A 27327-nucleotide genomic window follows, 5' to 3' on the forward strand; every position below is an offset into this window, starting at 1 on the left:
CTGAAACCAGCGCAATGTTTCCTGTCAAGTATATTGTGTATGGACTCCCATGTTGCATCTCAGTCAAAAATTCACAGGTGCCCTAAGATCCTGGCTTTTAAACACTTAAAAAATACTTCAGCTTTACCTGTAGGCATCCAAACTATGAATAAATGTGCTATGTTTTGCGTTGTTTGTTTTTTTCTGGAGCTATTAAAGGGTCTGTTTTATTTACTGTAGGCAACCATAAGTCAAATGCTTCTGCAGGAGTGATTTCAGAAATTTGAGAATTTGCTTTTTGGGTGTAATCCACCAGGGGGTGCCACTGTACCGGGGGGTGTCTGCAATAAGATAGTTTAGTGTATGTCCAGCACATTTGAACATCAGTCACGTCCTTTTTTGTTAAATCTGGCATGAGTTATGTGTCTTAAATCTTAATATTGGGTTGTCTATTTTCTTATTTATGTTTAGGGGGACCTAATTTTAGGTATTGCTGTTATAAAGCTTGTAATGCCAATGTAAAAACACATGTGAAGCGTTTGGTGGCTGTGTGTAATATAGGTGTAATATAGGTCTGTAGGTGTCATATCCTGTCTCAGAACTGTGGTTTTTCACCATGAGCATGAATCACGATGCAGCAGGATATGTGTGTGTGAGCACAGACAATTCACCTGCATTTTGTAAGATTTGCCAGTTGGCCTCTCATGCACTCAGTTTCTACAGATGCTGCAGAAGAGATACGATGGCTTCACACTCAGCGGTTCCATACTGCCTGAAAGGTACAGAGCTTTATTGCCGATTTCTTTGAGCTTTTCTTGCTGATCGTTGATCCTTCACAAGCGATTCTAAAGCTTATTTAATCTAAACCAGATGAAGTGATCAGGTGCCATGGGGCATCAGATCTTTTGGGAAGCCACCCTAGTGAGTTTAACCCAGAATTTCTTGTGTAGCTACAAGGAAATCACCCGCTGCTTAATTGGGGTTACTCTGGTGCAAGTTGATATATTGTGTGTGTATATCAGATGGCATTACCCAAGTGCTAAAACCCCAGAGGGTCCAGTTTATGAGGCTTGTGCAACTCAACCAGTCCAAGGACCGGTCAGAAGGCAGAGTTCTTGTAAGTCGACTTTTAAAATTTAGCTTTTTCACGGTCTTTTTAAAAAGATGGTATCACCAACTGACTATTAATAATGTTGAACAATTGTTACTGCACATTGCAAAAACCACCCAAGAGTGCTGGGAACCTCTACAGACGTAATGACTGTGGTTTTGGGTATGACACTGGTAGAAACTGCAAGTTTCACTCTGAAACTTTGCACTCCATTGCTTTGTTTTGACCTGGATGAATCATGAGCACATTTGAAAATATCTCCATGTTTGTATAATGTTTTACTGCTTTTCCTCTCATCCTAGCGTAGTAGTTAGGTTATTTAAAAGGTAATGTGCAGTTAAGCCTGCATCCAGCACAGATTGGTCTCTGCAGTTCTCAGCATTCTGCTGTTGTAGAGCTTCTCCAGCAGGTGGCGCTCTGCTTCCATTCTTTGCTGTCTAGCGCTCTTCTTTCTCTTTCTTTGACAGGTAATGACTCAGTCGAGAGCTCATATATTCCACAGCAAGCCACCAGCAAAGGTGAGCGAGGCAAAACCATGCTAAGGACGCACTCACAAAACTGCTAATTAGAGGAAATAGTGACGTAATAAGGTTTTTGGGTTCAGGTCCCATTGGAATTGAACAAAAGAATATGATGTTCAGCAAGGTTGAATTATCGAGAAACTGAACAGTATTGAAAACCCACTGCATCGTCTAAACTGGTCATACCCAACTGAGGTGCTGCCGAATTACCATTGACCACTGTAGATGCTTAAGTTCCAACAATAAGCCTTTTCCAGCCAGTGATATTTATTATTGCCTAAATGTTAAAGCCATATTTGTCCAATTATAATACTAAACTCCACAAGAGAGTAAATCATTAATAGTGTGCCTTGGCACTTGTGGGCTACATGTTTTCATTCTAGCCGTAGAAAAGAATACCTGATCTCAAAAGCAAAGAAATAGTCAGGTGCATGGTTGGAAAAATACCTAAAGACACCTTGCCAGATTTAGTTCAGACTCTCTGGCCTTGTATGACCCTGCATCCTGTTGTTGTCTGTGTGCATTAGCAACATTTATTTTTTTCAACAGTGTTTTATCAAAGTGTATTGTAGTAATTGGTGAACTGGGCTCTTGCAACGAAAAACCATGCATGTCCAGTGTCCGTTTTTCGCATTCTATGAAATAAAAACAATAATATAAAGCATTGCAAGTTTTATTTTTAAATGCCCTCATGAATGAAGTAAGGTAAATAAAGCATATTTAGCAGAAAATAACTGATTTCATATAAAAAGGAAATGGTTGCTGTACGGTTTTTGTTGCGAGGGCTCAGTTAGTGGTGACAGAGTACCAATAAGAGGAGAGAACTGGGATGAAAGGATATTGGCCTATCTGCCACACCCCACTGTGCTGCAGCCCTGACTACCACATCCTATAATACGGTGGGCCTGACTACCACACTCTATAATACGGTGGGCCTGACTACCACATCCTATAATACGGTGGGCCTGACTATCACACTCTATAATACAGTGGCTCTGTCTACCACATCCGATAAAACGGTGGCCCTGTCTACCACACCCTATAATACAGCACCCTTTTGTACCACACCCTATAATACAGCACCCTTGTTTACCACACCCTATAATACGGCGGTTCTGTCTACCACACCCTGTAATACAGCAGTTCTACACAGAAGAGGAAGCCTGTGCTTCTCTCTGTGTCCCTTATGTTAGTGCTGGAACATTAACATAAGCCATTGTGCTCTTAGAATTTAGGAAATCACTGGAACTGAAATAACAATGCAACAGCAGCAGAAGCAGAGTAAGGGTTAGGGCCCAGCCTGTGGAGCTGCTGTTAGCTGGAAGAGTGCAGAAGGGCAATGACACTTAACGGGGTTTCCATGCATGTTAGATCTTCATCAGAAATGCTGGGTATGCCAGAGATGAAAACAAAACAGATTTCACAATATACACTGTAAGCATTATTTCTGCATGGTCAGTCTCAGTGTTGTATACCTGCACACAACCTTGCTTCCATATAATGTGAATTCGTGCATAAGCCTTTGCAATTTCCAGCCTCTGACCATGGTCCATTCCAGCGTGCTGTTTGATACTGTGTCACTCACTGTACTATATCTGAGATGAGCCGTTTAAAAAGTTGAAGTAACTGACTGATGTTTAGGTGACCCGAGCCACGGTCTGCGGCCTCTGTGCTGAACTTCTGTGTTTGAGTTTCGCAAAGCGACCTGCTTCCTCCTCCCATGCTGTCATTCATTAACTCCTGAGTCACCAGCTCTGCTGAGTGAATGATATGTATGTGTAAGTCTGATTAAGTGTGAATGTATGTGGAAGTGACTCTGTGTGTGTGTGTGTGTGTGTACATATCAGTGAGTGTGTTTGCACTGTTGATCATACGACAATGTTTCATTGTAGATGGAAAGCTCCTTCAGCTATTTAGAAATCTGTGCCATCATCATTGAGAGTCTTGAGCAGGTAAACATTATTAATTGCCTTTGTTGGCTTTGTCAAGTCTTTGTTTGTCATCTGTCTTGTATGTTGAAGGTTAAATATTACATCTTCTTGTGTCATATTAACTTACTCTGGTTCTCTTATGAGTAATGGTTAATAAATATGTAAGTAAATGTTTTATTCATTTTATTATTGTTATCTTCCGAAACTACAGGGTTATTGTTTACTAATTAATTTGTAGGAAATCTGACTCTAGGAAACCTGCATGCATTGCACAGTTTATTTTTCTGTTCCTGTCAATGTTACTATATACAAAATCCTGTTAATAGGAAATTACTCAGAGCCTGTGTTAAAATGGGCTCATGCTGTCACACTCTTCAACTGGGTGGTGGAAACACTGCAGAATGTATAATATTAGATACCATAAGCATTTAGAAGCAGACTAACAACATGGTTTTATTTGTAAGAAATTGAATCAGTCCGGTAAGTCAACCACTTGAGTTGTTCTGCATGAGATAGCATTTAGCATGTACATTCTTTTGAATCCAAGTAAAAGGCTAATATGTTGACATGTTAACCACATGGTAATATGATATGTTTATTATGTTGGTGGTCCCTCATCCACACTTTGATTGACCTGGCTGTGTGACATGGAGCATTGTCCTGTTGAAAAAAAGCAATCATCAGAGTTGGGGAACATTGTCAGAGCAGAAGGAAGTTTTCTTCCAGCACAGTTTTGTAAGTGACTTGATTCATGTGTCCTTCACAAAGACAAATTGCCCAAATCCAGCCTTGCTGAAACACCCCCAGATCATCACTGATCCTGCAGCTAATTTTACAGTGGGTGCAAGACACTGGCTTGAATACCTGTCTAGGTCTCTGTCTAACCATTACATGACCAGGTGTTGGACAAAGCAGAAAATTGCACTCATCAGAGAAAATGACCTTACTCCAGTCCTCTACGGTCCAATCCTTATGGTCTTTCGCAAACTTCAGTTTGGGTTTTCTTTGCTTCTCATTGATGAAGGGCTTTTTTCTAGCTTTGCACAACTTCAGCCCTGCCTCCAGAAGCCTGTTCCGAACCGTCCTCGCTGTGCAATTTAGCCCAGCTGCTGCATTGTTTCAATTAGCTACACCCATAACAAGTGAATATCTACGATTTGCAAACATTATAGTTACATCCAGTACTGTATTATTTATGGTTAGTGTATTATCAGCTATCCGACTGTCAGGTGTAACCGTCATGCATGTGGTCATAGTCATGCATATGCTCATTTGATCATATCTGACCTTTTCTGACATACTGATAAAGCTTTGGATAGTGTGGTGGCACGAATGCTCGACTTTCCTCTTCATGTTTTTTCACTGAGAGAAACAACTTTGCGTGCTGAGCATATATGCATTTGTTCTAAATATAACACGTGAGCTTGAATTTGCCTTAGCCAACCATAGCTCCTGCCTATATGTCACAGCGTGTGTCTCATTATTGAAAGCCTGTTGTTTTTTCATACTTTTTTTTTTGTTTGTTACTTTATTTATTTTTTTATTTTTGGCTTTTCTGAAAGCCCCTCTGGTTGGCCTCTTCATTTCTTTGGAGGAATTATCCCTTTTAGGCAGAGTGAGGATGGTAGCACACTGGTTAAATACTTATGCACACAATTGTAATGACTCTTTCAGTTATATTTCTGACTCAATCTTACAGGGCAGATATGTAATTAATTTTATTTTTTTTTAAGTTCATTTCAACTTCAGTTTGGTCAGAAAGAAAAGCTGAACATTATGAAATATAATAAATGCTATAATAAACGTGTCAGTTTTGGGGGGAACCGTTTGTGGTCTGTTGATGTGATGTGTTTCATAGGCTTTTGAAAACATGTTTTCCAGGACCCATGTTAATTAAGGAAAACCTAATCTCTTTGTATGCTCCCAGTTAAAGTTCAAAGTTTGTTTGTCACATACATAGTCATACATGGTATAACTGGCTGTGAAATGCTTTTACGGACTACCGCTGAAGGGAAATGTATATTTCTGCCCATCTGTTTGTGTGCATGGTTACAAGGTGACTATTGAAACGGACAGGCATACTTATTCTCTCAGTCTGATGTCAGTGGAAGACATGGAAGCCGTGGTCAGTCATGTGACTGCCTCACTCAAGAAGATCTTCCCTGATTCGTCCCCGGGGTAAGTTACCGACCTATCAGAGGTCACACAGGTAATAGTATAATGCAGTCTGAAGACCCATGGTAGGTAAATCTGCTGGGCACAAAATGTACATGTATAAAGTGTGCCATATCAATTCTGTTCCAAATTCCAGTCAATGGAGATATGTCAGTATGCATAGTACCAAGAGTAAAGTTTGGGGAAGGAGAGATATAATGGCTTGAATCGTCTGAGGCTGCTTTCGGGTTTTGGGCCAGACCCCTTCAGCAAATGCTAATGTAAATGTTACAGCACGCAAAGAAATTCTGGACAATTATAAACCTCCAGTTTTGTTGGGGGAAGTCCCTTTCTTATTGTGGCAATAACGGTATGACTGTTCCCTTGTGCACAAAACAAGGTTCATTTAAAAAAAAATCTGACATAAAAAGCCAGAATTTTTCTTTATTTTGCACCAAGGTTAATTTTACTATTAACAGACAGAAAATGGATGCCCCACACACTTCCTGCGTTCTTACATTGTTCAATTTAACGAAACCCAGCTAGCAAAAACATTAACCAAATATAAAGTATAATTTGTCACTGGGATGTTTCTTCTAAGGGTGTGCACAGCTATGCTGGCAAAGATTGTATTTTCTTTAAACTTGAGTCTGGTTTTGGTTTTTCCCGTGATATGCAAAAATAAGTACTGACTGTAGAGGTAAGCTATGAACTGTGAATGACTATTGAATACATATATGAATGTCAGAAGTTTAAAAGAATTATTACATCAATTTCTGAAATCTTTCTAAAGAGTCACCTTTCACCTCATAGAAATCTGATATAATATAGACATCATAAATCTGTCTCTGATTAGTTTAAAATTATCTGAACAAAGTAGATTCTGTAGTTTACCAAAAGAAAGTTTGAGTGCCTTTAGATGGACTTTTTGCCTCAACAGTACATAGCCTATGTATACATTTTATATAGGTCTGTACCCATATTGCATTCTGTTTGCTAGAATTTCGAAAGCCAAGTTTAATACATATATTCAAAGTATAAACAAAAGCGACGTCCTTTTGATCTTACCCCCATTCAAATGACTTATATAAGTTAGCGGCCGTTTGCTAAATGTATTTGTAAAGTCACCAAATGCTTTGTCAAAGAGCAAGCTCACTTAAGTGACGTTCATGTAAATAAATATAAGAAAAGAACAGAGGCCATATTCTTCCAGAGAGATTGTTGTTGCTAGCTAACTAATTCATAATGTTAAGCTAAGGATAGTTTGGATAATCTTAGTTAACACTTCTTTTAACTTATTGATATTCTTTAAAAGTCCCCCCCCAGAGAGCGTTACTTAGGTAGATAGTGTTAGCCTGACGTTATTGTAAGGAGCAGAGAGCGACAGGTACAAGAGATGAGTTAAGTTAGTGTGATCATATTTGCTAGACGTGTCGATTCCTCCGTATGGGAGAATCCTGACTTACCTTCTCCTGAAGCTAAAACGGAGGTAAAGCGCCATTACGTGAAATGTTCAGCCAATACACTAGACTCGCCAGAGGGCTGTTTCTTTGATCGCTTAAATGGCAATGTAATTTGAGAGTCTTCAAATTCACGACACACCGTTATTTTATTCCTACAACTCTAACTCATTTTTTTCCTGAGATGTTGATGCTAGCAGTTATGAATGAAATGTAGGCTGCTCATATAATTTGCCTTATCAAATGTCTTCCCTGTTGGTAGGCTTTATAATACTCCAGGAAATATCAGACTCTAAATCATATAAAGCATAGCACAGAAAGCAGAAAAAAAGGCAAACATGGTAAAATCAAAACTAGGATACATCAAGAGCAGAAAATCTTTTTTGTATGCATACTAATTTGATGCTCCATGGAAGCTCCCGTCCAGGGAGAAAACAGATGAACAACTAGGTTTCTTAACCAACCACAGTTAAACACTTCTTTGACATGGAATCATTTGACCTTTAAAAACTCTCTGTCAAGGCTGCTGATGGACATGAATAACACTGAATACAATCTCAGACTTTTTCTTCCCCATGCACCAAGAAGCTGTGTATTGTTGAGAAATGAAACCTTTTGATAAACAGTGGTGAGTGATTCATGCTAGGAGTAAGCAGAAAAATTTAACTTTGCACGTTGTTGAGAGTTTTGCCAATCTCTCTCTCTCTCTCTCTCTCTCTCTCTCTCACTCACTCACTCACTCGCTCTCTTGTTCTCTCGTTCTCTCAGGAAACTACTGAAGAAGGTTCCTCCTGATCTCCAGGACCAGCTTTGGGCTCTGGCCTCCAGGGTAGAGGAGCAGCTTAATGGATCTCAGAGGCCCTGTGGTCAGTAGCACTGCACTTCACCCTGCCGCACATTTATAGTCGAGTTACAAATGCATTTATCATACCATTATATCGCGTTTCAGTAGTTTAATTTTTTTTTACATTCATGACATATTTTCAGTAAGTTAGAATGAGTTCCTCATACAGACCATGTGATGATGACATACTGTTTGCTTTGTATTGGAGATGTTTTTAACCCTTTGAGTTGCTGAGAGGTTTGAGGTGACCTCCAGCGATCACTTAAGCAGCCAGTCTGTTGTACTGCTGGTGACAGTAATGTTTTACTATCAGTAATGTTTGTCTGTTGACTGCTTGCTTGCTTCTCGGATGGGCTGTTTTAGGGGGTTTCTCAGACACTTACGCTGCGCTGTGTGACTTCAACGAGTTCCCATGTCGCCAGGAAGTCCAGTGGGTCAGAACTCTCCTCCACTCATCACTAACTGTATACAAGGTAGCCTGATACTGGCTACTTCTCATTTGCCACTTCTGCACTATGTTTTGCCAGCTGTTTCTGTTGTTGTTTAGGACGTAGACAATATTTACCATGTTCAGAACTGTCGGGAATTCAACCTTCTGGACTTCAATCATTTAGAAAGCAGGTAAATGGTCCTCTTCACTGTATATTTAATGTGTTTAAATAAATTAACTGTCTGCAATGTTACATTTTCAAGACCTATCCAAACAAGCATTTAATCTGTCTTAATCCTATACTCCCTTCCCAGTCATCTGTCTGGATTCATAAAACTGTGATAACTAACTTTCTTAATCAGATTTATCTTCTGAGGTGAAGGATTTAAGCAACACTGTAAATTCTCTGTCATTCAGGGATCTGGCATTAGCTGTAGGTGCTCTGTCCTTCAACCAGTGGTTTACCAAGATCTGCAGCAGGGACTTCAAACTGGTATATCTGAGTACTTCCTTCAATTGTTTTATGTCTTAAACTGATTGTAATTTTGTTCCTTGGGTTTTAGATTGCTAATTTGGTTAATACCAACTCAGTTATCAAAATAAATAGGTCTGGTGAGTGACACCATGATGTAAAAAATATGGATTTACCAAAATCAGTAGACCATGCCTGCATAAAGAGGAAAGATATGTACTAAGTAATTAGATATTGCTCATTCTTTCATGTAAAGCTAGTCAGGGTTTTGAATGTGATTGTAATGCATGTGAGGTATACCATATGTCTGAATAAGTGTGTGTAAAGAATTATTTGTATCTTAGTTCTCAAACTCCCAGCTGTTCTGTTGTTTGCTGGTATGTAGGTCAGAGAGATAGATAGAGATAATTAGAATAGCTTTTTTTCCTGTGTGTGTGTGAGTGTGACTGTGTGTATATGAAGATATGTCATTAATTAGAAAAATAAAGAGGGAAACATTTGTGGTCTGTTGCTGTGATGTGTTTCATAGGCATTTGTAAGAAGGAGCCAGTACTCTCTCACTTTCAGATTCTTTCCAGTTCTGCTCTATCATATCTACCACACTCTTCATTCCCCTTCCCCCATCTCTGGAAACATGAGCGATGTGTCACTGGCTAAGGCCAAATTATTTCACTGGATTTCACCGTGACACAACGCAGCCCATTAGCTCTGAAGGCCCTGAGCGAAAATTCATTTCAACAGAAAATGTACTAATTTTATAAAGCTTTATAAGAAACTGTAGTTGTTGCTAAGTGGGATGCTACTGGTACCAGTGGTGGTGTGAGGAAAATATTGTACTCATGCTGTTAGGAAGACAATTGTAATACAGCAGCTGGCAAGCGTGTATACACATTTGTAACACCCTCATAATTTTGTATTGTCAGGGCTCTGTTTAACCAGGGTGCCTTTAATATGGCCAGTTTCCTGTCAGGTGACCTTTTTTTGTTGTGTTTTTCTTGTGCATGTGGACATGTGCTCTGTGTGTGCGCTTGTGTAGACACTAGATGTGCAGGAGCAGGTGATCTACCTCATTAACAGGTCCACGGCTCTGCAAGAGGTCTGCTTGGAGGCAGCCGGTCTCAAAACGTGAGTAAACGTGAGCCCCCTTAGAGTAAAGAGTAAGAGTAAAGCAGGAGAGCTGGCCTGCATGACCGTTCCATAGGATTCAAGCATGTTTGTCATGTTATCACGTTGTCCTGTTTACTGGATTAAATTCTTTCTTACTGTTTCATAGCCCTTTCCTGGTTCATTAGGCTGTTTTATGTCTCATTATAAACGCGATTCAGTCACTAAACGCCCTTTCCAATTGACTTTTGTGAACGTTGCAGTGGTGTAGATATACCTCTTCATCTCCAGATGTTCTGCTTCTGATGTACTGACCCAGCCATGGTTTTGACCCCTCTCTCTTCCTGGGAATGATGCTGTAGGGATTTTGCGGTAAAGATGGCCTGTGCTCTGCGTGAACAGCCTGCATCCGCACTCCACATCATCAACCTTTCTGCCAACCCCATAGAGGACAAAGGTGCTGCTACATTCTGATCTGGGATCAGTTTCGCATTTGTGCCCACATTAATGTATGCCTCTCCCTCTCACTCGCAACCCCCCTCCCCAACCCCCCCCTCTCTCCATGTCTTTAGGAGTCATGTCACTCAGCCAGAGTTTGACCAGACTGCCCCATGGTCTTAGTCAGCTGTATCTCTCCAAGGTCTCACTGTCTCCTAAAGGTACCTAAGACTTCCTTCCTCTAGGGATTTTTTACTTCTTACAGGTTCTCCCCTATACACATAAAGCTCTGTTTGTGAGCACTGTATATCCTATTTTGCCTCGGGTCAAAATTCATCTCACTTTCTAAAATATGTTATGCTTTTAAAGTTTGTTTTTTCAGTCCAGTGTAATCCTAGTGCAGGCGTTCCATGTGAATAAAGCAAGCATATCACAGGTTACAATTTTGTGCAGTCAACCTCCTTCGACTCCCCCTGTGATCTCCTCACCATCTCATTATCCTTCCTTTGTGTCACGTCTAAGGTTCCTCTTGCGTTCTCTCTCTGTCTGTAGGACTGGGCTTCATGGGTCAGGTGCTCAAGCTGAACAAATCTCTCTCCAGCTCGCTGACCCACCTGGACCTGAGTGGGAACATGGGATGTCTGGCTACAGAGGATGCTTTGGTGAGAAGAGGGCAGGGGTAAAGGAATATTGTGATGTTCTTTTTTAATCTGTAATCAGTATTGCAAATGTTTTGCAGAAAAGAGCGAACTCTGGAATAAAATTTGACATGGCACATTTAATATTTGTTTCTGTTTATGGAGCTCTATAAATGTTTTTCTCATTAAATAATTTGAATTTGCACATGTCTAATCCTGACCTTGCCTGCACCTTTCCTCCTTACTGGCGTCATTCACAATATTAATCATTCATTATTCATTTGCATAATTTTTTAATGGTACAAAAGTGAACTCAGTCAGAAATTGTGCCTGTCCATGTGAATAAGTCTATACTCAGAGAAGCTTTATAACCAGAGAAGCTTTTTGTTACAAATAAGTATAAACTAACCTCTGCTTAAAGTATAAATCTTGATTTAGTAGTGAAATTAATTAAATAAAATGATGGAGCAACGGATGTGTAACGTCTTTGCTGGGAACCCACAATGCATATGCAATATGCTGGAAAATGTATTTGAATCATCGTGGTGTGCAGCAGCTCACTGAAGGTGGAGGTGTTAAAAAGGCTGCCCTTTGACTTCTCAGAGCCTCTTCTCATTCCTGTCGGCCCCCAACGCGGTGACCTATCTGGACCTCAGCTCCACGGACTGTCCCCTGGACACCGTGAGTGACCACTCAGGGTTCAGCATCTCTCTTTTGCTGCCCGGCGGCTCTTCCGTCTCGTCTATGGTCGATAGCATAAGGTTAACTTCAGAGGGGATTAAGGTGGAGACGGAAGCTGTGTAGTAGTAGTTTAGGTGATGGGAGCTTCCATTTCTGAGGCTTTTCAACTGTTTAATTGAGTTTTGGAAGTTCCTTAGCCAGAACAATGTGTTAGTTTTATCCCTTCCCTCTATCTCTCTCTCTCTCTCTCTCTCTCTCTCTCTCTCTCTCTCTCTCTCTCTCTCTCTCTCCTCTAGCTCTTCTTGTCTCTGAGTAATGGTTGCTGCTCTTCTCTGACCTACCTCAACCTCTGCAGAAACACCTTCTCTCATAGGTAAGGTCAACACATCTAAAACGCAGCGGCTTTTCCAGCGGGATCCGGGGGTATGAACAGATCCCACTGTCTCCTTCTCCTGGTCATGATTTGAGGCACATAAGAAAAAAAACCCTAGATCAGCACAGTTTGGTTATGAGCCTGTTTTATAGCTTTGGCCCTATGCTAAATGCAGCGTGTGTGTGTGTTTGTACTTTAGGAAGGTTCGTGAGGTGACACGCAGTTTGAGGAACTTCTTCACTAAAAGCACAAAGTTGCAGTATGTTGGACTGGCCGCCACTAAACTCCCACCAGAAGCCCTCAGGTATCAGCTGTCTTATGGTCGTTGTAACTTTCTATTGAATAGTGAGTTTATGGATCGGTGTGAGTTTTCCGCCATGTGGAATTGAAAGGAATTGTTGAAAAATCTAATTTCCCCCTTAGCTAGGAAGCTAATGTGGCCGGTCGAAGTCTATCTGAACAGGAATCTTTTCCATAAGTGCATGCTCAAATGTGCTTAAGTAAAGTATTCCATTAATTCCAGCTACATGGTAATGTAGATGACTGAAGAATTGTGTTGCTCTTCAGCACCTTGACTAATTGGAGCAGTTTTGTTATAATAAACTGTAAACTAACTCTTTAGGATCAGTTGGTGCATGTTGATTTTGATACTGATTGGATGTGTGACCAATAGACTCTGCATATGCATTTGATATTAGGTTACTGCTTCAGGGTCTGGCTAACAACAGTCATCTCTCTGAGCTGGAGCTGGACATCAGCAGCTGTGAGGTTTGCACCCCCCCCCCCCCCCCCCCCCCACACACACACATAAGCAAAGTAATCTGTTGCATGCATTGGCTTCTGTGATGTTTTCTGCATCATTCCGTAGTTGCGGTCCAGCGGTGCTCAGGTCATTCAGGAGCACATCTTTGAGACCAAGGCCATTGGCAGCCTAGACCTGTCTGACAACGGTACAGCCCTGACTCTCTTACTCTTCTACATGGTCCTACTTTTTCTGGTTCTTTCAGTCTTTCTCTTTTCTTTTCTTTCACTCATTCAACATTTCCCCTTCTCTCTCACTCTCACTATTTCTGTATGAGCAGAGATGTTGCTCAACAGTGTTGCTAAATAGTGCTCAAGTGAACTGATAAAGTACATTTGACTGATATGAAGGTGTGCAGATAGATAGAAAGAGTCATGATTTATTCTGCCTCTCCATGTCTGTGCAGTTTGTGTGGTGTGTAAGCAACACCTCTCTCATCTAACACACAGAGCAGCTCTGGAAGAGAATGACTCACCCTGCATACGCCCTCTAGGGGTTCCCACACAGTGCATGGGCGAACCGGGGCTGCTAGCATGGCATGATTTATGCATGCATTTTTGCAGCTTCTTCTGGGTTAGGAATTCCCTCAGCATACCCAAATACATACCTGATTACACACAGGGTTTGGAGTTCTTTTTTTGTCTATACTGACACTATCCTGAGCTACTTGTGTGCTCAGTACAGCTACTAAGAATGATTATTTGGGTTCTCCTAGCTCTCCTGTCAGACTGAGCCCGGCTGGCTGTTCTCCTCCAACCTGTCTCATTAATCATCATCGCCTGCAGAATTGCCACTCAGAATATGGTTGTTTTTCTTTTTCTTTTGACACATTTCTGTGTAAATTCTGAAGGCTGTTGTGCATGAAATTTCAGAAGATCAGCAGTTTTTAAATCACTCAGAGCAGCCTGTCAGGCAACAACAGTCTTGCCACTTCAAAGTCATTTAGGTCGCTTTATTCCTGTTCTGATATTTGATGCGAACATTCCTGAAGCTCTTGACCCATGTCTGCGTAAAGTTTACACACTGAACTACTATTACCTGACTGCGTGATTAGATAACTCCATGAATGAGGTGTTCCTATTAAAGTGGCTGGTGACTGTATGGTTTCACTAAGAGAACATGTAGGCACTGGAAGAGGTTGTTAGTACCTTCTGGACAGGGACTTCTGTCCTCTAGTTACAGGAAACCGATGGTACTGATTTAAGGTTTGGACTCTGGCAGGCGATGGAATTGGAACAGGCTACACACTCACACTGTACTGTATGCTGATCAGACAGTATCTAGAGACCAGGCCAAACACATCAGAATAGATCACAGACCATTGCATTACTACTATAATTGAGGGTTCTCGCATCTATCTAATCACATGTCCACATGTGGATGCACACACACACGCACACACACACACACACACACACACACACACACATAAACAAGAAGTGTCTCTGACATTGTGAACTCATTGAAGGCAAGTCAGGTTTATTGTCATTCCTCCAGATATTGTATACAGTGGAAAGAGATTTGCTTTCTTATGATCTTGTGCAAAATACAACATCAACAGTCAAGCAGAACAGTGCACAGGAATACACAAGTGTAACTGGACAAAAGAGCAGTACAAGACAAACAACGCACAAAAGCAAGAAACAAACATCTAAGTTTCTACATTAAGCAGAAAAGACAGTGGCATTCCCACAGGCCAGGGTACACCAGGTGCATTGGAGTGCCATGTTGGAACAGCATTAAAAAGGACGTTTTGGCGGCTTTGTTATGTATCATTAATGAGGTGTTTGAGAGGAAGCGGCAACGTCCCAGACGTCAAGCGGAACATAACACAGATAGGTTTTCATGACCCTGAAACACATCTGGTCCCAACAAAAGAGGCTAGAAATGATTGTCCATTATTAGGAAATGCACTGCTGCAAATCACACGGCACCGTTGTGATGACGAGTGGGTCCTTTGAGCTGTGAGGTCTATGTGAGTTGTTCTATGTGAGCTGTTCTTGTATGGCCCCCAGGATTTGAGAACAACATGGTCACACTGGTGCTTTCCATTGGCCGGAGTCAGTCCATACGGCATCTGGCCCTCGGTCGCAACTTTGCCATGAAGTCCAGGTGAGGCCTCTCATAAAATAGCTGTGGACAGATGAACGGACATATATGATGGATGTCCATCCGTCCATCTGTTCTAGCTCCTCACCCCATGCAGTGCTGTTCCCATAACTCTCCTCTTTCATTTGCTTCCTCTCTCTTAGAGCTCTGTCAGACGTCCTGCACCGAATTGTACAGCTCATTCAGGAGGAGGAGTGTGTGAGTAATGGGTCTTTTTATCTGAAGGAACACTTCACCACACACTCGTGCGAAGCCATTATCAACCATAGGATGTGTGTGTGTGTGTACGCGGTGAAATCCTGATACAACCATAATGTTGCAATATTCATAGTTGTCCCCTGCTGTTCTCATCGTCACAACAACATATGATCTCCTGTCCCTTGTACAATGAGTGCCTAAAGACCAGCTGTGCATGAATACAACCAAAAGGTGTATTAAGCCTGTGTGACCAAAGTGATTATTTGTCTGAAAGTGTGTGCATGTGTGTGTGCGCGTGAGTGTGTGTGTGCGTGCATGCAGCCCTGAAACACCTTCAAAATGAGAATCCCCAGAGATAAGAAGGCCTTCTTCCTCCAGCAATATAATTTTAATTACCCACAATCCCTATCCACCGAGGCACACTCGCCTTGTTAATTACCCAGCTCGAACTTTAAAGCAGTCCTAACTAAAGCTGAAATGCGGCTTACCCCCCCTTCCTCCTTGTCACACCGGCAACTCGAGGACGGTCAAAGATTGCCGTGGTGGTTGAACGTGGCTTGAAGACAAACCAGTAGCCTTAACAACACTCGCCGCCTTTTTGCCCACTCTCCCAGCCCTTAGAGTCTCTGTCCGTGTGTGACTCCAAGCTGAAGACCGGCACCACCATCCTCATCAACAGCCTGGGCAGCAACTGCAGCCTCTCCAAAATCGACATCAGCGGCAACTGCATTGGAGACACGGGTGCCAAGATGCTGGCCAAGGCCCTCATGATCAACACCAAACTTAGGTAGCTTCCCCGCTGACTTCCACTGATATCTCTCCATTTGCCCCTACAACCACATTGACTTCCGAATTCCAGTCAATGTATCTTAATTGTTTAATACAGAGCTGATGTAAGTGGTTTGTGTTACTTGTTTTAATGTAACACGTGTTGTCCGGCACAGAACACTGGTGTGGGACAGGAACAGCGTGACTGCTGCAGGTTTTATGGACGTAGCCAACGCTTTGGAGAGGTGTGTGAGTCGGCGTGTGTGTGTTTGGGGGGGAGGGGGTTGATACAGTCGGGTTGAAACTTTGAAACGGTTCAGTGTTTTTACTTCTGTTTTTGCTGATAAAATTGTTATGCGTACACACTGTTTCGCGGTGTGTTTTGAAGGAACACCACACTACAGAACATGTCCATCCCAATGAGTGATATGGCTCTGTCCTACCGTGCCAACCCGGAGAAGACTGGGGAGGCTATGAAAAAGGTTAGCTTAGCATGCCCAGAGGCCACATGTGACCATAAGCCTGGATGAAGCATTATACCCACACGTGTGTGTGTGTGTGTGCGTGTGTGTGTGCGTGTGTGTGTGCGTGTGTGTGTGTGTGTGTGCGTGTGTGTGTGCGTGTGTGTGTGTGTGTGTGTGTGTGCGTGTGTGTGTGCGTGTGTGTGTGCGTGTGTGTGTGCGCACTCACAGATCCAGGCATGCTTACAGAGGAACAGTCGGAGGTCATGCACTACACCTGAGGAGATGCTCAGTCTTCAGCAGTGCCTGAAGACCAGCCACTCGGCGCAGGTTTGCACGGGCTCCCAAGCTCCCAAGCTTAGCTGAACCACCACACACTGCACAGCCGGTTCAAATGCAATGTAGCCATAAAGAGCAATGAAATGATGAATCAGGGAAGTCTATCTTAAGGCTTTAGCCCACATGAAGATGTGAAATTATAATAGGAAAGGAACATCTCGTCCTACTCTCTATCTTCCTATGTCCCATACTTTCTGTCTCTCTCTCTCTGTCTCTCTCTCACTCTCCTACCCCAGCTAGTACAGAACATCTGTCAGAGGCTTCAGGAGACCATGAGGCCTCTGGCCTGCTACAACATCCAGGAAGTTCAGAGCGACATCCTGTCTGCAGAAGAAGCCCTCCAGCATGCCAGGACAGCCATTACAGTATGACCTTACCTAGAAAATCTCTGCAGCCATTACAGTATGACCTTACCTAGAACATATCTGCAGCCATTACAGTATGACCTTACCTAGAACTTCTCTGCAGCCATTACAGTATGACCTTACCTAGAATATCATTGCAACCATTTCAGTATGACCTCACCTAGACAATCTCTCCAGCCTTTTTTTCATTATATGCGCGCCTAGAACATCACTCATACGTTCTCTGTTTGTAGAAGGTAATAATGTGTGGTGTATGATTTATGAATATGTCATGAATGAATGAATGTAATCATTCTGTGAGCTTGGTCTTTTCAGACTCTTCCCAGGCTATATGAGTTGGGGAGGTCGCCCTCTGCTGGTTTAATGGTGCAGCGCATTCTGGATGATGCCGTCCAAGCTTTATCCAATGAGCTATCTGAGGAAATCCAGGTAGACTGATTTCATGTTCTGCATGTTCATCCCATAATCTTTTCCCACTATATGTACTCATGGCTGTACCCATGTTAGTGTTAGCAATATGTTTGAATGGTTTTAGTGGCGATTATTGTGGTGTGTGTTGGTGTGAGACGTGGCGATGGTTGTGTACGTGTTGCGCAGGAGCATGCGCAGACGCTGCTGCAGACAGCGCAGGCATCCTGCCCACGGCTCGTCCAGCGCAACAGTGTCAGCGAGCAACTAGCCAATCGTGTGCTCAGTAAAACCCGACAGGCTACCCACTTCATTCAGAGCACCGCAAAAGAGGCAGAGAACAGCATCACGGACAAGCTCAGGTGACACACACACACACACACACACACACAAATGTTGCTGAATATTTGTTTCTGGTGTGGCATGCGCAACAACTATGGTGCACAGCCTCACTTTCCACATTATTCCACATTATTCCACATTAATTCAACATTACTTGAACATGACTTTTGTCTCAGTAAACTTTTTGTGATGGCTGACCTGGCAGTATAAAAAACCTACAGTTTCTAGGGCTGAGTGTCTAGGTTTAGCTCATTCTCCATCCTGTTGTTGTCATAGTGTTGTCATGGTCTGAGTAATAAAGATTCTGTGCTTGCATTGTCTTGCTTTGCCGTCTTTATCTTTCACTCACCTTCTTTTTCTGCACCCTTGGTCTGGTTTTCTTCTCCTTTTTTCGCTTTCTCTTTTCCTCTCTCTCTGTTTCTCAGTGAACTAAAGCTCTCCGTCAGCGTTACTTTGGTCGAGAGTATCATTGAGGAAGTGCTCCAGGACTTAGCTGTGGCTCAGCAAAAACTGGTGTGTGATTGTATATGTGTACCTTACATGGCCTGAGCGAGTGTGTGTGCATGTGTGTGCGCGCGTGTGTGTGTGTGTGTGTGTGTGTGTGTGCGCGTGCATGTTCGTGTGTGTATGGGCGTGTGTGGGCGTGTGGGTGTGTGTGTCTGTGTGTGTGTGTGTGTGTGTGTGCGTGCATGTTCGTGTGTGTATGGGCGTGTGTGTGTCTGTGTGTGTGTGTGTGTGTGTGTGTGTGTGTGTGTGTGTGCATGTTCGTGTGTGTATGGGCGTGTGTGTGTGTGTCTGTGTGTGTGTGTGTGTGTGTGTGTGTCTGTGTGTGTGTGTGTCTGTGTGTGTGTGTGTGTGTGTGCGTGCGTGCATGTTCGTGTTTGGGCGTGTGTGGGCATGTGTGTGTGTGTGTGTGTGTGTGTGTGCACGTGCATGTTCGTGTGTGTATGGGCGTGTGTGGGCATGTGGGTGTGTGTGTGTGTGCACGTGCATGTTCGTGTGTGTATGGGCGTGTGTGGGCATGTGGGTGTGTGTGTGTGTGTGTGGTGTGCGCGTGCATGTTCGTGTGTGTATGGGCGTGTGTGGGCGTGTGTGTGTGTGTGTGTGTGTGTGTGTGTGTGTGTGCGCGTGCATGTTCGTGTGTGTATGGGCGTGTGTGGGCATGTGGGTGTGTGTGTGTGTGTGTGTGTGTGTGTGTGTGTGTGTGTGTGTGTGCGTGCGTGCATGTTCGTGTGTGTGTGGGCGTGTGTGGGCGTGTGGGTGTGTGTGTGGGCATGTGGGCGTGTGGGTGTGTGTGTGTGTGTGTGTGTGTGTGTGCGTGCGTGCATGTTCGTGTGTGTGTGGGTGTGTGTGGGTGTGTGTGTGTGTGTGGGCGTGTGTGTGTGTGTGTGTGTGTGTGTGTGTGTGTGTGTGCGTGCGTGCATGTTCGTGTGGGTGTGTGTGGGCGTGTGGGTGTGTGTGTGTGTGTGTGTGTGTGTGTGTGTGTGTGTGCGTGCGTGCATGTTCGTGTGTGTGTGGGTGTGTGTGTGTGTGTGGGCGTGTGTGTGTGTGTGTGTGTGTGTGCGTGCGCGTGCATGTTCGTGTGTGTATGGGCGTGTGTGGGCGTGTGTGTGTGTGTGTGTGTGTGTGTGTGTGTGCGTGCGTGCGTGCATGTTCGTGTGTGTGTGGGCGCATGTGGGCGTGTGGGTGTGTGTGTGGGCGTGCTCATACTCATATCAAACCCTACCGCTCTTTATTGTCAGGACAAGCAGCTGAAAGAGTACTCACAGCCCTTCAGCAGCAAGCCCAGTGTTCCTCAGCTGCGGGTGATGGAGCATGAATTCCCTACTGATGAGGTTGTTCAGAACACTAACTGCAGATCACCCACGACCTTTGCCTAGATTTGTTTTTTCTTATATTCAGAACTCACTTAAACATCTTCGAGTTGAGATGTGCGTGGACTGCAGTCAGGGAAGCGAGAGTCACCAAGCTAGATGCAGATCTCTGCAGTAAATGAGCATGCGTCCCAAACACACAGCAGACGGACCACAGGCTGAGGAAGCGTGTGTGTGTGTGTGTGCGCGCGCACACCTGGGCCCACCAGAAAGCCCGAACCCTGGCCTTTACCTCCCTGCTTTAGTCCACTCAGACCTAGTTTTTGAACAATATCCCAGAAATAAAATGCTGAAATGGCATGAAAACATTCTTGTTGTTTTAAGTAGTTATACATCATATTCTACAATTTGTGGCACAGTTTGTGTTAGATAGGTAACAGGCAGAATATTTAATAACTTGTAACTATATCTAATAAAATAGATGTTACACTGTCGTGTAAGGTTGTAGATCAGTTTGTGGTAGAGTGCCAGGTTGCCAAATGTCTGAGGTATGTACCAGCTGTCCGTGAACCCCCATGCAGCGTTTCAAGGGGAACAAAACCTGGGGAAGATACGGTTCACTTCCCTAGCAAATAACTAATGGAACAGTGTTTTCAATACTACAGAAAAACCTGCAGTTACTCATGCACTTTTGCTATTGTTACAAGTATTAATACCTAAAAATGAAATTTCAGCTCAACATCTTGAACATAACGTTAAAAAAATTGAAGGGTCAAACACCTTTTAAATATGTTTTACAGCATTAAAAAAATCTTCACGGTGCATACAAAACCCCACAGTTGCCTCACAGTAACCAACATTTGCCTGATTGTTGAAAAGTGTGTGCTGTGTTATGACTTTGTTCTTTGGGCTGGTGTGAATCTGAAAACTGTCTCATGTTCAGTACGTGTCTGTGGTCCGGAGAAACAGTTTTTGTACCAGGAGCATCCGGCCGGCCCCGTCAGTCAAAAGTAAGAGTCCCCCACCCTCACGCTGTCCCTCAGCACCAAACATGTTTCACCGTTAACACGCATCCGTCAGTGCAAAATACTGAGCCAATGTACAAACAATACACTTATTTTTTTATTATTTATCTGTTCATTTCTTTAATTATTGACAAATCCAATTCAGTGTTTGCAATGACCTTTTCCTGTGATGTTAGAAACCTGAACCCATAAACCTGAACCCATAACTCATGGACAGAACTGTGGCTTCACAGTGGATGCCCCTACTGCTTTTAGCTGTTTATAGATAACACTCCGCCATCTGTAAAATGAATGAACCATGTTGTTCAAAACAGCAGAAGCCATCAGAACCCATCCTGCGCTTTCAGCTGCTTCTAAGTAACAGTACATCGGACCACATAAGCAAGTTTACTTGAGCTTACTTAACAATGCTGTTTGTTTACAGCAAGTGTGTGATGAAAAAGTACAAAACTAAAGGAACAAAATTTGCACATCAGATATGTCTTAATTACATTTGGCATAATGGGATAATTGTGTTTTGTTTTTTTTGGTTTTTTGCCTATTCCTTTTTAAATTATTATTTCAACACTAAATACTCTGTGATTGGTAAATAATAATGGAGCCCAAACCAAAAGCAGAGACACTATTGGGCCATTCATGTAAACATAGATTGTTTTGGTTATAGCAGACATATAACCGCTCTGATGTAGAGTGACTCTTTCAGCTTTAGTTGGTGTGTGTCTGTGCAGGGTGAATGAATTCGTATAATAGGGTTTCCCCCATCTTGACTCTGGGGAGTTCCCCTGCTTGTCTGCCTTGTCACAGCATGAGGAGCTGGGTGTGGTGGGGGGGTTAGACCGAGCGGAGATCGGAGGCTAAACGTGATGCCTAAAGAGGAGGCCGTTGGCTGCAGCTAACCGGGGCTCAGGCACTTTAATCACAGCACGCTGGGTGATATGGAGGGAGAGAGGGGGAGAGAGAAGGAGAGAGGGGGGTGGAGGGATCCATTTACAAACAGGGCAATACCCTTCCTCCCATCTTCCACCTCTCTCCCTTCATCTCTTTCTCTCTCTCTTGCACGTTTCGACCTGTCCTGTGAACCCAAAGCTCCCGGGCTCCACCTGGAGTCCGTCTCTGTTGCATGGCCGTGACGAATCTGCAGTCATCCTATCTACCACTCCGGCTTCGCTCTACGACGCCCCCCCCCCCCCCCCCCGGCCGTTTCCCAGGCTCCCCCTCCTCTGTGCGCTCGTCTCCGCTCAGCTCCCTCTGCGCTCGCTCTGTTTCGCATCCTCGCATCCTGCCTGGGTCCCGCTGCCCTGCCTTCCCCTACCCCCATTCAAGCCCGCTCGGTCCGGCTCTCGATTCGGCCCCAGTCCTCTCTCACGGTCTCTCTGTTGTTGCTTCCTCTCACCTCCCTCCCTCTCTCCCTCCCTCTCTCCCTCCCTCCCTTGCTGCAGGTCTGCTGGAAGGGGAGAGCGAGCAGCAAGCAAGAGCTAGCGCGCACTCCCAGCAGGAGACAGAGGAGCACGAGCCAGAGAGAGAAAGAGAGGGTGGGGGTGGGGCTCCGAGCTCCAGGCTAGCAGCCGAGGAGAGGGGGTGGCGCTTGTCGTCGGCGTCAGTGACGGGGCTGTCCGTCACGGCGGAGGGCTGGCCGCCGGTGGCAGGCTCCGCCCAGCCAAGGAGGGAGGCGGAGGCTGCTGGCTCTGGCGCTGGTGCCGCGACCGCTCGTAGCAGCAGAGAGCCCCGGCGTCCGGAGCCCGTGCCTCCTGAACCCCCTATGGACCTGCCCATCGAAGGACACACACTGAGGCACTACACTCGCACCAGGCCCCGACCCAACCGCCGCAACAGGCAGCCGCCCAGCAAGCCGCAGGTAAGACGACAGGCGTGGTGGGTCGGGGGATAGAACGCGGACGAGGGGCAGAGAGCACGCGGGGAAAGGAAAGAGAGGAAGGGAGAGGATGGGATGGACGTGAAGGCAGCCGCCCGAGAGCGAGGCAGAGAGGGACGGAGACGGAGAGAGGGTGGGGGGTGGGGGGTGCTGGAGGGATGGAGGGATGGAGAGAGAAAGAGAGAGAGAGGGAGGGTGGGAGAGAGAGATGGCCGTGCTCAGGTTGTTGCTCTGTGTGTGTGGGTGTGTGTGTGTGTGTGTGTGTGTGTGTGTGTGTGTGTGTGTGGGTGTGTGTGTGTGGGTGTGTGTGGTGGATGTGTGTGGGTGGATGTGGGTTGGTGTGTGTGGGTGTGTGCGTGTGTGGGTGTGTGCGGCACGTCCAGTCATTCTCTGTGCCTTTCTTTCCCCCTTTTCTCTCTATCCTTTTATCATTCCCTTCCTAATGATGCTTTAGCCTGGAGAGGGAGAGAGAGAGGGAGAGAGAGAGGGAGAGGGAGGGAGAGAGAGAGAGAGAGAGGGAGAGAGAGTTTGGGGCTGTTGTGCTTGGAGACATTTTGGGTGTGTATTTTTCATCGCCATGTTTAAGGGCTGTGTGTGTATGCGTGTTATTCCCAACTTGTGTGTGTGAGTGTGAATGTGTGTGTGTGTGTGTGTGTGTGTGAGTGTGTGTGTGTGTGTGTGAATGTGTGTGTGTGTGTGAGTGTGAATGTGTGTGTGTGTGTGTGTGTGTGTGAGTGTGAATGTGTGTGTGTGTGTGTGTGTGTGTGTGTGAGTGTGTGTGTGTGTGTGTGTGTGTGAATGTGTGTGTGTGTGTGTGTGAGTGTGTGTGTGTGTGTGTATTGTCAGAATGGGAAATGGTTTTTCTTCAGTGATTACGAATGGGGTCTTCTCAGTGTGACTGCTGTGTGATCTTAAATATTAATGTTCCCACATCAAGGAGGGTTTCTCTCTCTGTTTTTCTCACCTCTCTCTCTCTCTCTCTCTCTCTCTCTCTCTCTCTCTCGCTCTCTCTCTCTGTTCATTGCTTTCTGTGATTCCTTCTCTGCCTCTGTCATCAGGGAATCTGGATTTTCTGTCCGCTACTTTCCTGCATTGGAATCTGTTTATGCACCAATCACTGTGTGTGTGCGCGTCTTCAGTGTGTTTTCGTTCTTGTAAATTGTCAGGTTGTCATCTGGTGCAGTGTGAGATTTGGGTAGGGTCTTTAAATAAACACTGCATGTATGTGTTCATGCGTTTCACACTGTCACTGTCTATTTCAGCTGGGTACGAGCGCTCAGCCTAAATGAAATAGAGAAGAGGAGTGCTCTGATTGTGGTGGTGTGTGCATAGTGTGACTGTGTGTGTGCGTGTGTAGGGTGTGAATCTATGCGTGGAGGTGTGGCTGTATGTATATGCTTGTTTGAGTTTGAGCTGGTAGTCACTCGGTCCGATACAGTCAGTGTGTGTGATGCTTATGCCTGTTGTTTTGTTATCTTCCCCTTTTTGTGGAGCGTTGCAATCTTCCACCTGCAAGCAGTGACTACCCTCAATCAATCAAGGAAAGACCCAATAAAATATTACTAAAATATTACATGCCCTGCATCTGGCTTTTATTGTGCAACATCTTCACTGTGCTTGTGTGTGTGTGCGTGCGTGTGTGTGAGTCTCTGTGTGTGTCTTCCTGCATATTATCTGTCTTTTAGTCTGGCTGTATTTCCTGGTTAGTTACTGGCGAAACGGTTGCCATAGTGATGGGTGCTGGTCTCGCTGCTGTGCTAAGTGTAGGAGCACACACACGTCTTTGCTGTTAATACTGTCACATGTCACTAGTTATCATCATAGTTAGCTAAGAACACACTAGTCCAAGAGTTATGGTCAGCATAAACATGAATGTATGTACATATATGCATTTGGGTGTGTGTGTACATGCACATAGGTATATGTCAGATTTTTGGCATGTTTCATGAACATATATAATGCTGTAGGTTCTCACGGCAAGCAGTGGGTAAGTGGTACAACCGTGTCCGTGTTGTCATGGCTACCCATGTGCCGGTGTAATGAGTTGTGAGGTTTCCATTGCTATGTTGTCATGGTTACCTGTGGGTATATGTGTATAGCTGGATGCTTTGTCTGGGCGTGGCTAAGTGTGTGCTTGTCTTTCCTGTGAGAGGGAGAGTGTGTGTGTCTCTGGGGTCAGTGTGCAGTCAGGTAGGGTGGCATGGTCAGCTCAGGGCCTCTGGAGACGATGCTCGACGCGCGCGCGTGTGTATGTGTGTGTTTATTGCTCAGTGATCTATGTGCATGTGTATCTATGTTGTGTGGCATTTGGCAAGTGGAAACACAATGACAGTTGGTACCTCAGGGAGAGGCTCGTAATATGGGGAAGAGGGTGGAATAACAGCCACCCACTCTGTGCGTGCGTCCCAGTTACAGGACCCGCTGCATCTGCCCGTATGTTAGCCGGCTGCATAAGCATTTCTCTCTTGCCACATTCTCACTTCAGCAATCCCCTTCTCTCTCCTGCTCCCCCACTGTCTTTTTCACTTCTTAATGCACATTTTCACACAAACATTTTCACAAACCAGCTTAGCCTCTGATCACCCAGCAACCCCAGCCCAGTCCTGGGCTTCTCAGGAGCTTGATAAGCTCACAGCCTGATAACAACACTGATGTCATCAATTCTTTTGGCTGCACAGGTTTTTTTGTTTTTTTATTTTTATTTTGAATGAATTACAGGAAGATAGAAATGACATTTCCTTCTGATAACAAGTGATGTCTATACTGTTATATCAGTTGCACTCACATGGAAACAGTAACGACAATAGCCTATTTGGTTATATTTATTTTTAGGTAAGGGTGATATTTAGTATAGCATTGCTTTCCTAAAACCATGGAAGCAGCGTTTGTCTGTAGAAGTGGGAAGGGGTCTATAAAGTGGTATGCTCCAGCAGGTTTCGATGAAATTCCATGAAGTGGTATGATCCAATAAACACTGCAACATCAGAAAAGTTTTGGAAGGCTCGAAACTGATCTCGTATCAGATCAGTGGTGGGGTCTATAAGAATATCCATCAAGCTTCATCTTGATAACATGTTCCCAAACAGTTTACCTTGTGCCTTTATCCAAAGCATGGCACACTACCACATCCAATAGCTTTACCACCATTGAGTGGAAATCAGTGTTTTCCACCAACGAAACAAAGTCAATGGAATTTCAGTGTTCAGTGATCAGTGAACCAGTTCCAGGGTGTCCCAGAGTGGAGACTGCATGTCTAGTTAGGCTGTAAGCTGGCAGGGTTTACCTTAGCTCAGTACTACCGTGAGATAAGAGAAGCCATAGTGAAAAAGAACATGCCGTTCACTTCCGGTCTCTCTCTTTCGCTCTTTCGCTCTCTCCTTAGAAATTCCTCCATACTGCCTATGCAGTGATGGCATCTCTTAAGGTTGCTGCCACGGTTCTAGGAGCATCCTCTCCTATCTGAGGCCTAGATTATCCATTTAAATTCAAAGAATGAAAAAGTGGTTTCAGGTCAGTGTAAAGCAGCGCTTGTTATCCAAATTTCCAAATGGGGCTAATAGCAGATATAGCGCAAAAGGTAGGTTTGTGCACGCAGATTGAATGTGAGAATGTATATAAGGCATCTTTGATTTGGGAGGTTAATATGCAAGTTTCAGTCTAGACAGATTACAGTCATTTAGTGTTGCTGGCATATTCTTACAGCCCTGATGTTGTGTTACTTAGATTGGGGCCATTATCAGAAAAAAAAAAAATAGGGCATCATAGCACATGCATATTTATGCATCTGTTAATCCACTGTGTATCTTGTGTGTGTGTGTGTGTGTGTGTGTGTGTGTGTGTGTGTGTGTGTGTGGGGGAAACACCTCTCCACCCTGCTGCCTCCTCTTTTTGGAGAAGTAGTGGATTGATGAGGAGCCGTGCATTCTGATTGGCCACCAGGCAGTAAATCATTTATAATCCATTTTTCATGCAGTGCGTGTTGCACCATTTGCATATGGTTGCTATAGCTCTGCAGCAGGCTCTCTCTCTCTCACTCCATCTCTCCATCGCTCTTTTTCTCATTTCTCCTGCCTGCAGTGCCCACTCTGCCTAAATGGCTTGGCAGTCTGTGCAGAAGGACTCAGAGAAAACATACCCTAGCATCACTCCGTGCAGGTGCATGGGTGTGACTGTGTCTGCACATGTGTGTCTTTGTACAGCCATGTGACCTGTGCTGTCTATGCTGTGGATGTTTTTCATCTCTAGCCAGTGCCTTTGAGACTGGATCTGTCTCCTGTGCAGGTGAAGGTTCACTTGTCTTTTTAATGCTCTTGTCCTCAACATCCACAGTCGGTACAGGCTGCCCTGTCCATCTCTGCATTTTTTTCTTTTTATTTATTTTTGTTCAGATCATTTGGCAGCTCGCCCTCCATTTATGTGGTGGGCAAATTCAAGCCCTGAGGATTAACAAATTGAAACTCTGACTTCTGACATTTTGTGGTGATAAAATCAGAAACATTGCAAGACTCGTTTCTCCTTAGGCCTTGTTCTTTTGAGGACTGAGTGATTTATTATGACATGTGAAAATTCAATGAAAGGTTTCATATACCTTTAGATAGGCCCCTTCTTTTGTCAGAGTAGTTGAAGTTACTGCTTCTAAATATTAAGTCTCATCCAAAAATATCTAACATAACTAATATAAATATTT

The 27327-nt window shown here is 44.2% G+C and overlaps 1 protein-coding gene across 1 annotated transcript in view; it reads left to right on the forward strand.

The window, feature by feature from the left end:
- Positions 1 to 721: 721 nt before the first annotated feature.
- Positions 722 to 27327, forward strand: part of carmil2 (capping protein regulator and myosin 1 linker 2) — a 39122-nt gene continuing 12516 nt past the window's right edge. The window contains exons 1-31 of the mRNA XM_035525726.1: positions 722 to 758; positions 1002 to 1096; positions 1558 to 1608; positions 3504 to 3563; positions 5599 to 5720; positions 7925 to 8022; positions 8364 to 8434; positions 8548 to 8621; positions 8848 to 8923; positions 9939 to 10027; positions 10369 to 10463; positions 10579 to 10665; positions 10997 to 11106; positions 11686 to 11763; positions 12060 to 12136; positions 12336 to 12440; positions 12835 to 12904; positions 13005 to 13086; positions 14954 to 15050; positions 15191 to 15245; positions 15860 to 16032; positions 16190 to 16258; positions 16402 to 16495; positions 16706 to 16804; positions 17050 to 17178; positions 17494 to 17607; positions 17776 to 17948; positions 18354 to 18441; positions 19671 to 19763; positions 20686 to 20752; positions 22207 to 22622. Of these exons, the coding sequence (XP_035381619.1) occupies positions 722 to 758; positions 1002 to 1096; positions 1558 to 1608; positions 3504 to 3563; positions 5599 to 5720; positions 7925 to 8022; positions 8364 to 8434; positions 8548 to 8621; positions 8848 to 8923; positions 9939 to 10027; positions 10369 to 10463; positions 10579 to 10665; positions 10997 to 11106; positions 11686 to 11763; positions 12060 to 12136; positions 12336 to 12440; positions 12835 to 12904; positions 13005 to 13086; positions 14954 to 15050; positions 15191 to 15245; positions 15860 to 16032; positions 16190 to 16258; positions 16402 to 16495; positions 16706 to 16804; positions 17050 to 17178; positions 17494 to 17607; positions 17776 to 17948; positions 18354 to 18441; positions 19671 to 19763; positions 20686 to 20752; positions 22207 to 22622 (3144 nt within the window). The remainder of the gene's footprint in view (positions 759 to 1001; positions 1097 to 1557; positions 1609 to 3503; positions 3564 to 5598; positions 5721 to 7924; positions 8023 to 8363; positions 8435 to 8547; positions 8622 to 8847; positions 8924 to 9938; positions 10028 to 10368; positions 10464 to 10578; positions 10666 to 10996; positions 11107 to 11685; positions 11764 to 12059; positions 12137 to 12335; positions 12441 to 12834; positions 12905 to 13004; positions 13087 to 14953; positions 15051 to 15190; positions 15246 to 15859; positions 16033 to 16189; positions 16259 to 16401; positions 16496 to 16705; positions 16805 to 17049; positions 17179 to 17493; positions 17608 to 17775; positions 17949 to 18353; positions 18442 to 19670; positions 19764 to 20685; positions 20753 to 22206; positions 22623 to 27327) is intronic.

The sequence above is a fragment of the Electrophorus electricus genome, chromosome 4, assembly GCF_013358815.1.
Source record: "Electrophorus electricus isolate fEleEle1 chromosome 4, fEleEle1.pri, whole genome shotgun sequence".
Lineage (NCBI taxonomy): Eukaryota > Metazoa > Chordata > Actinopteri > Gymnotiformes > Gymnotidae > Electrophorus > Electrophorus electricus.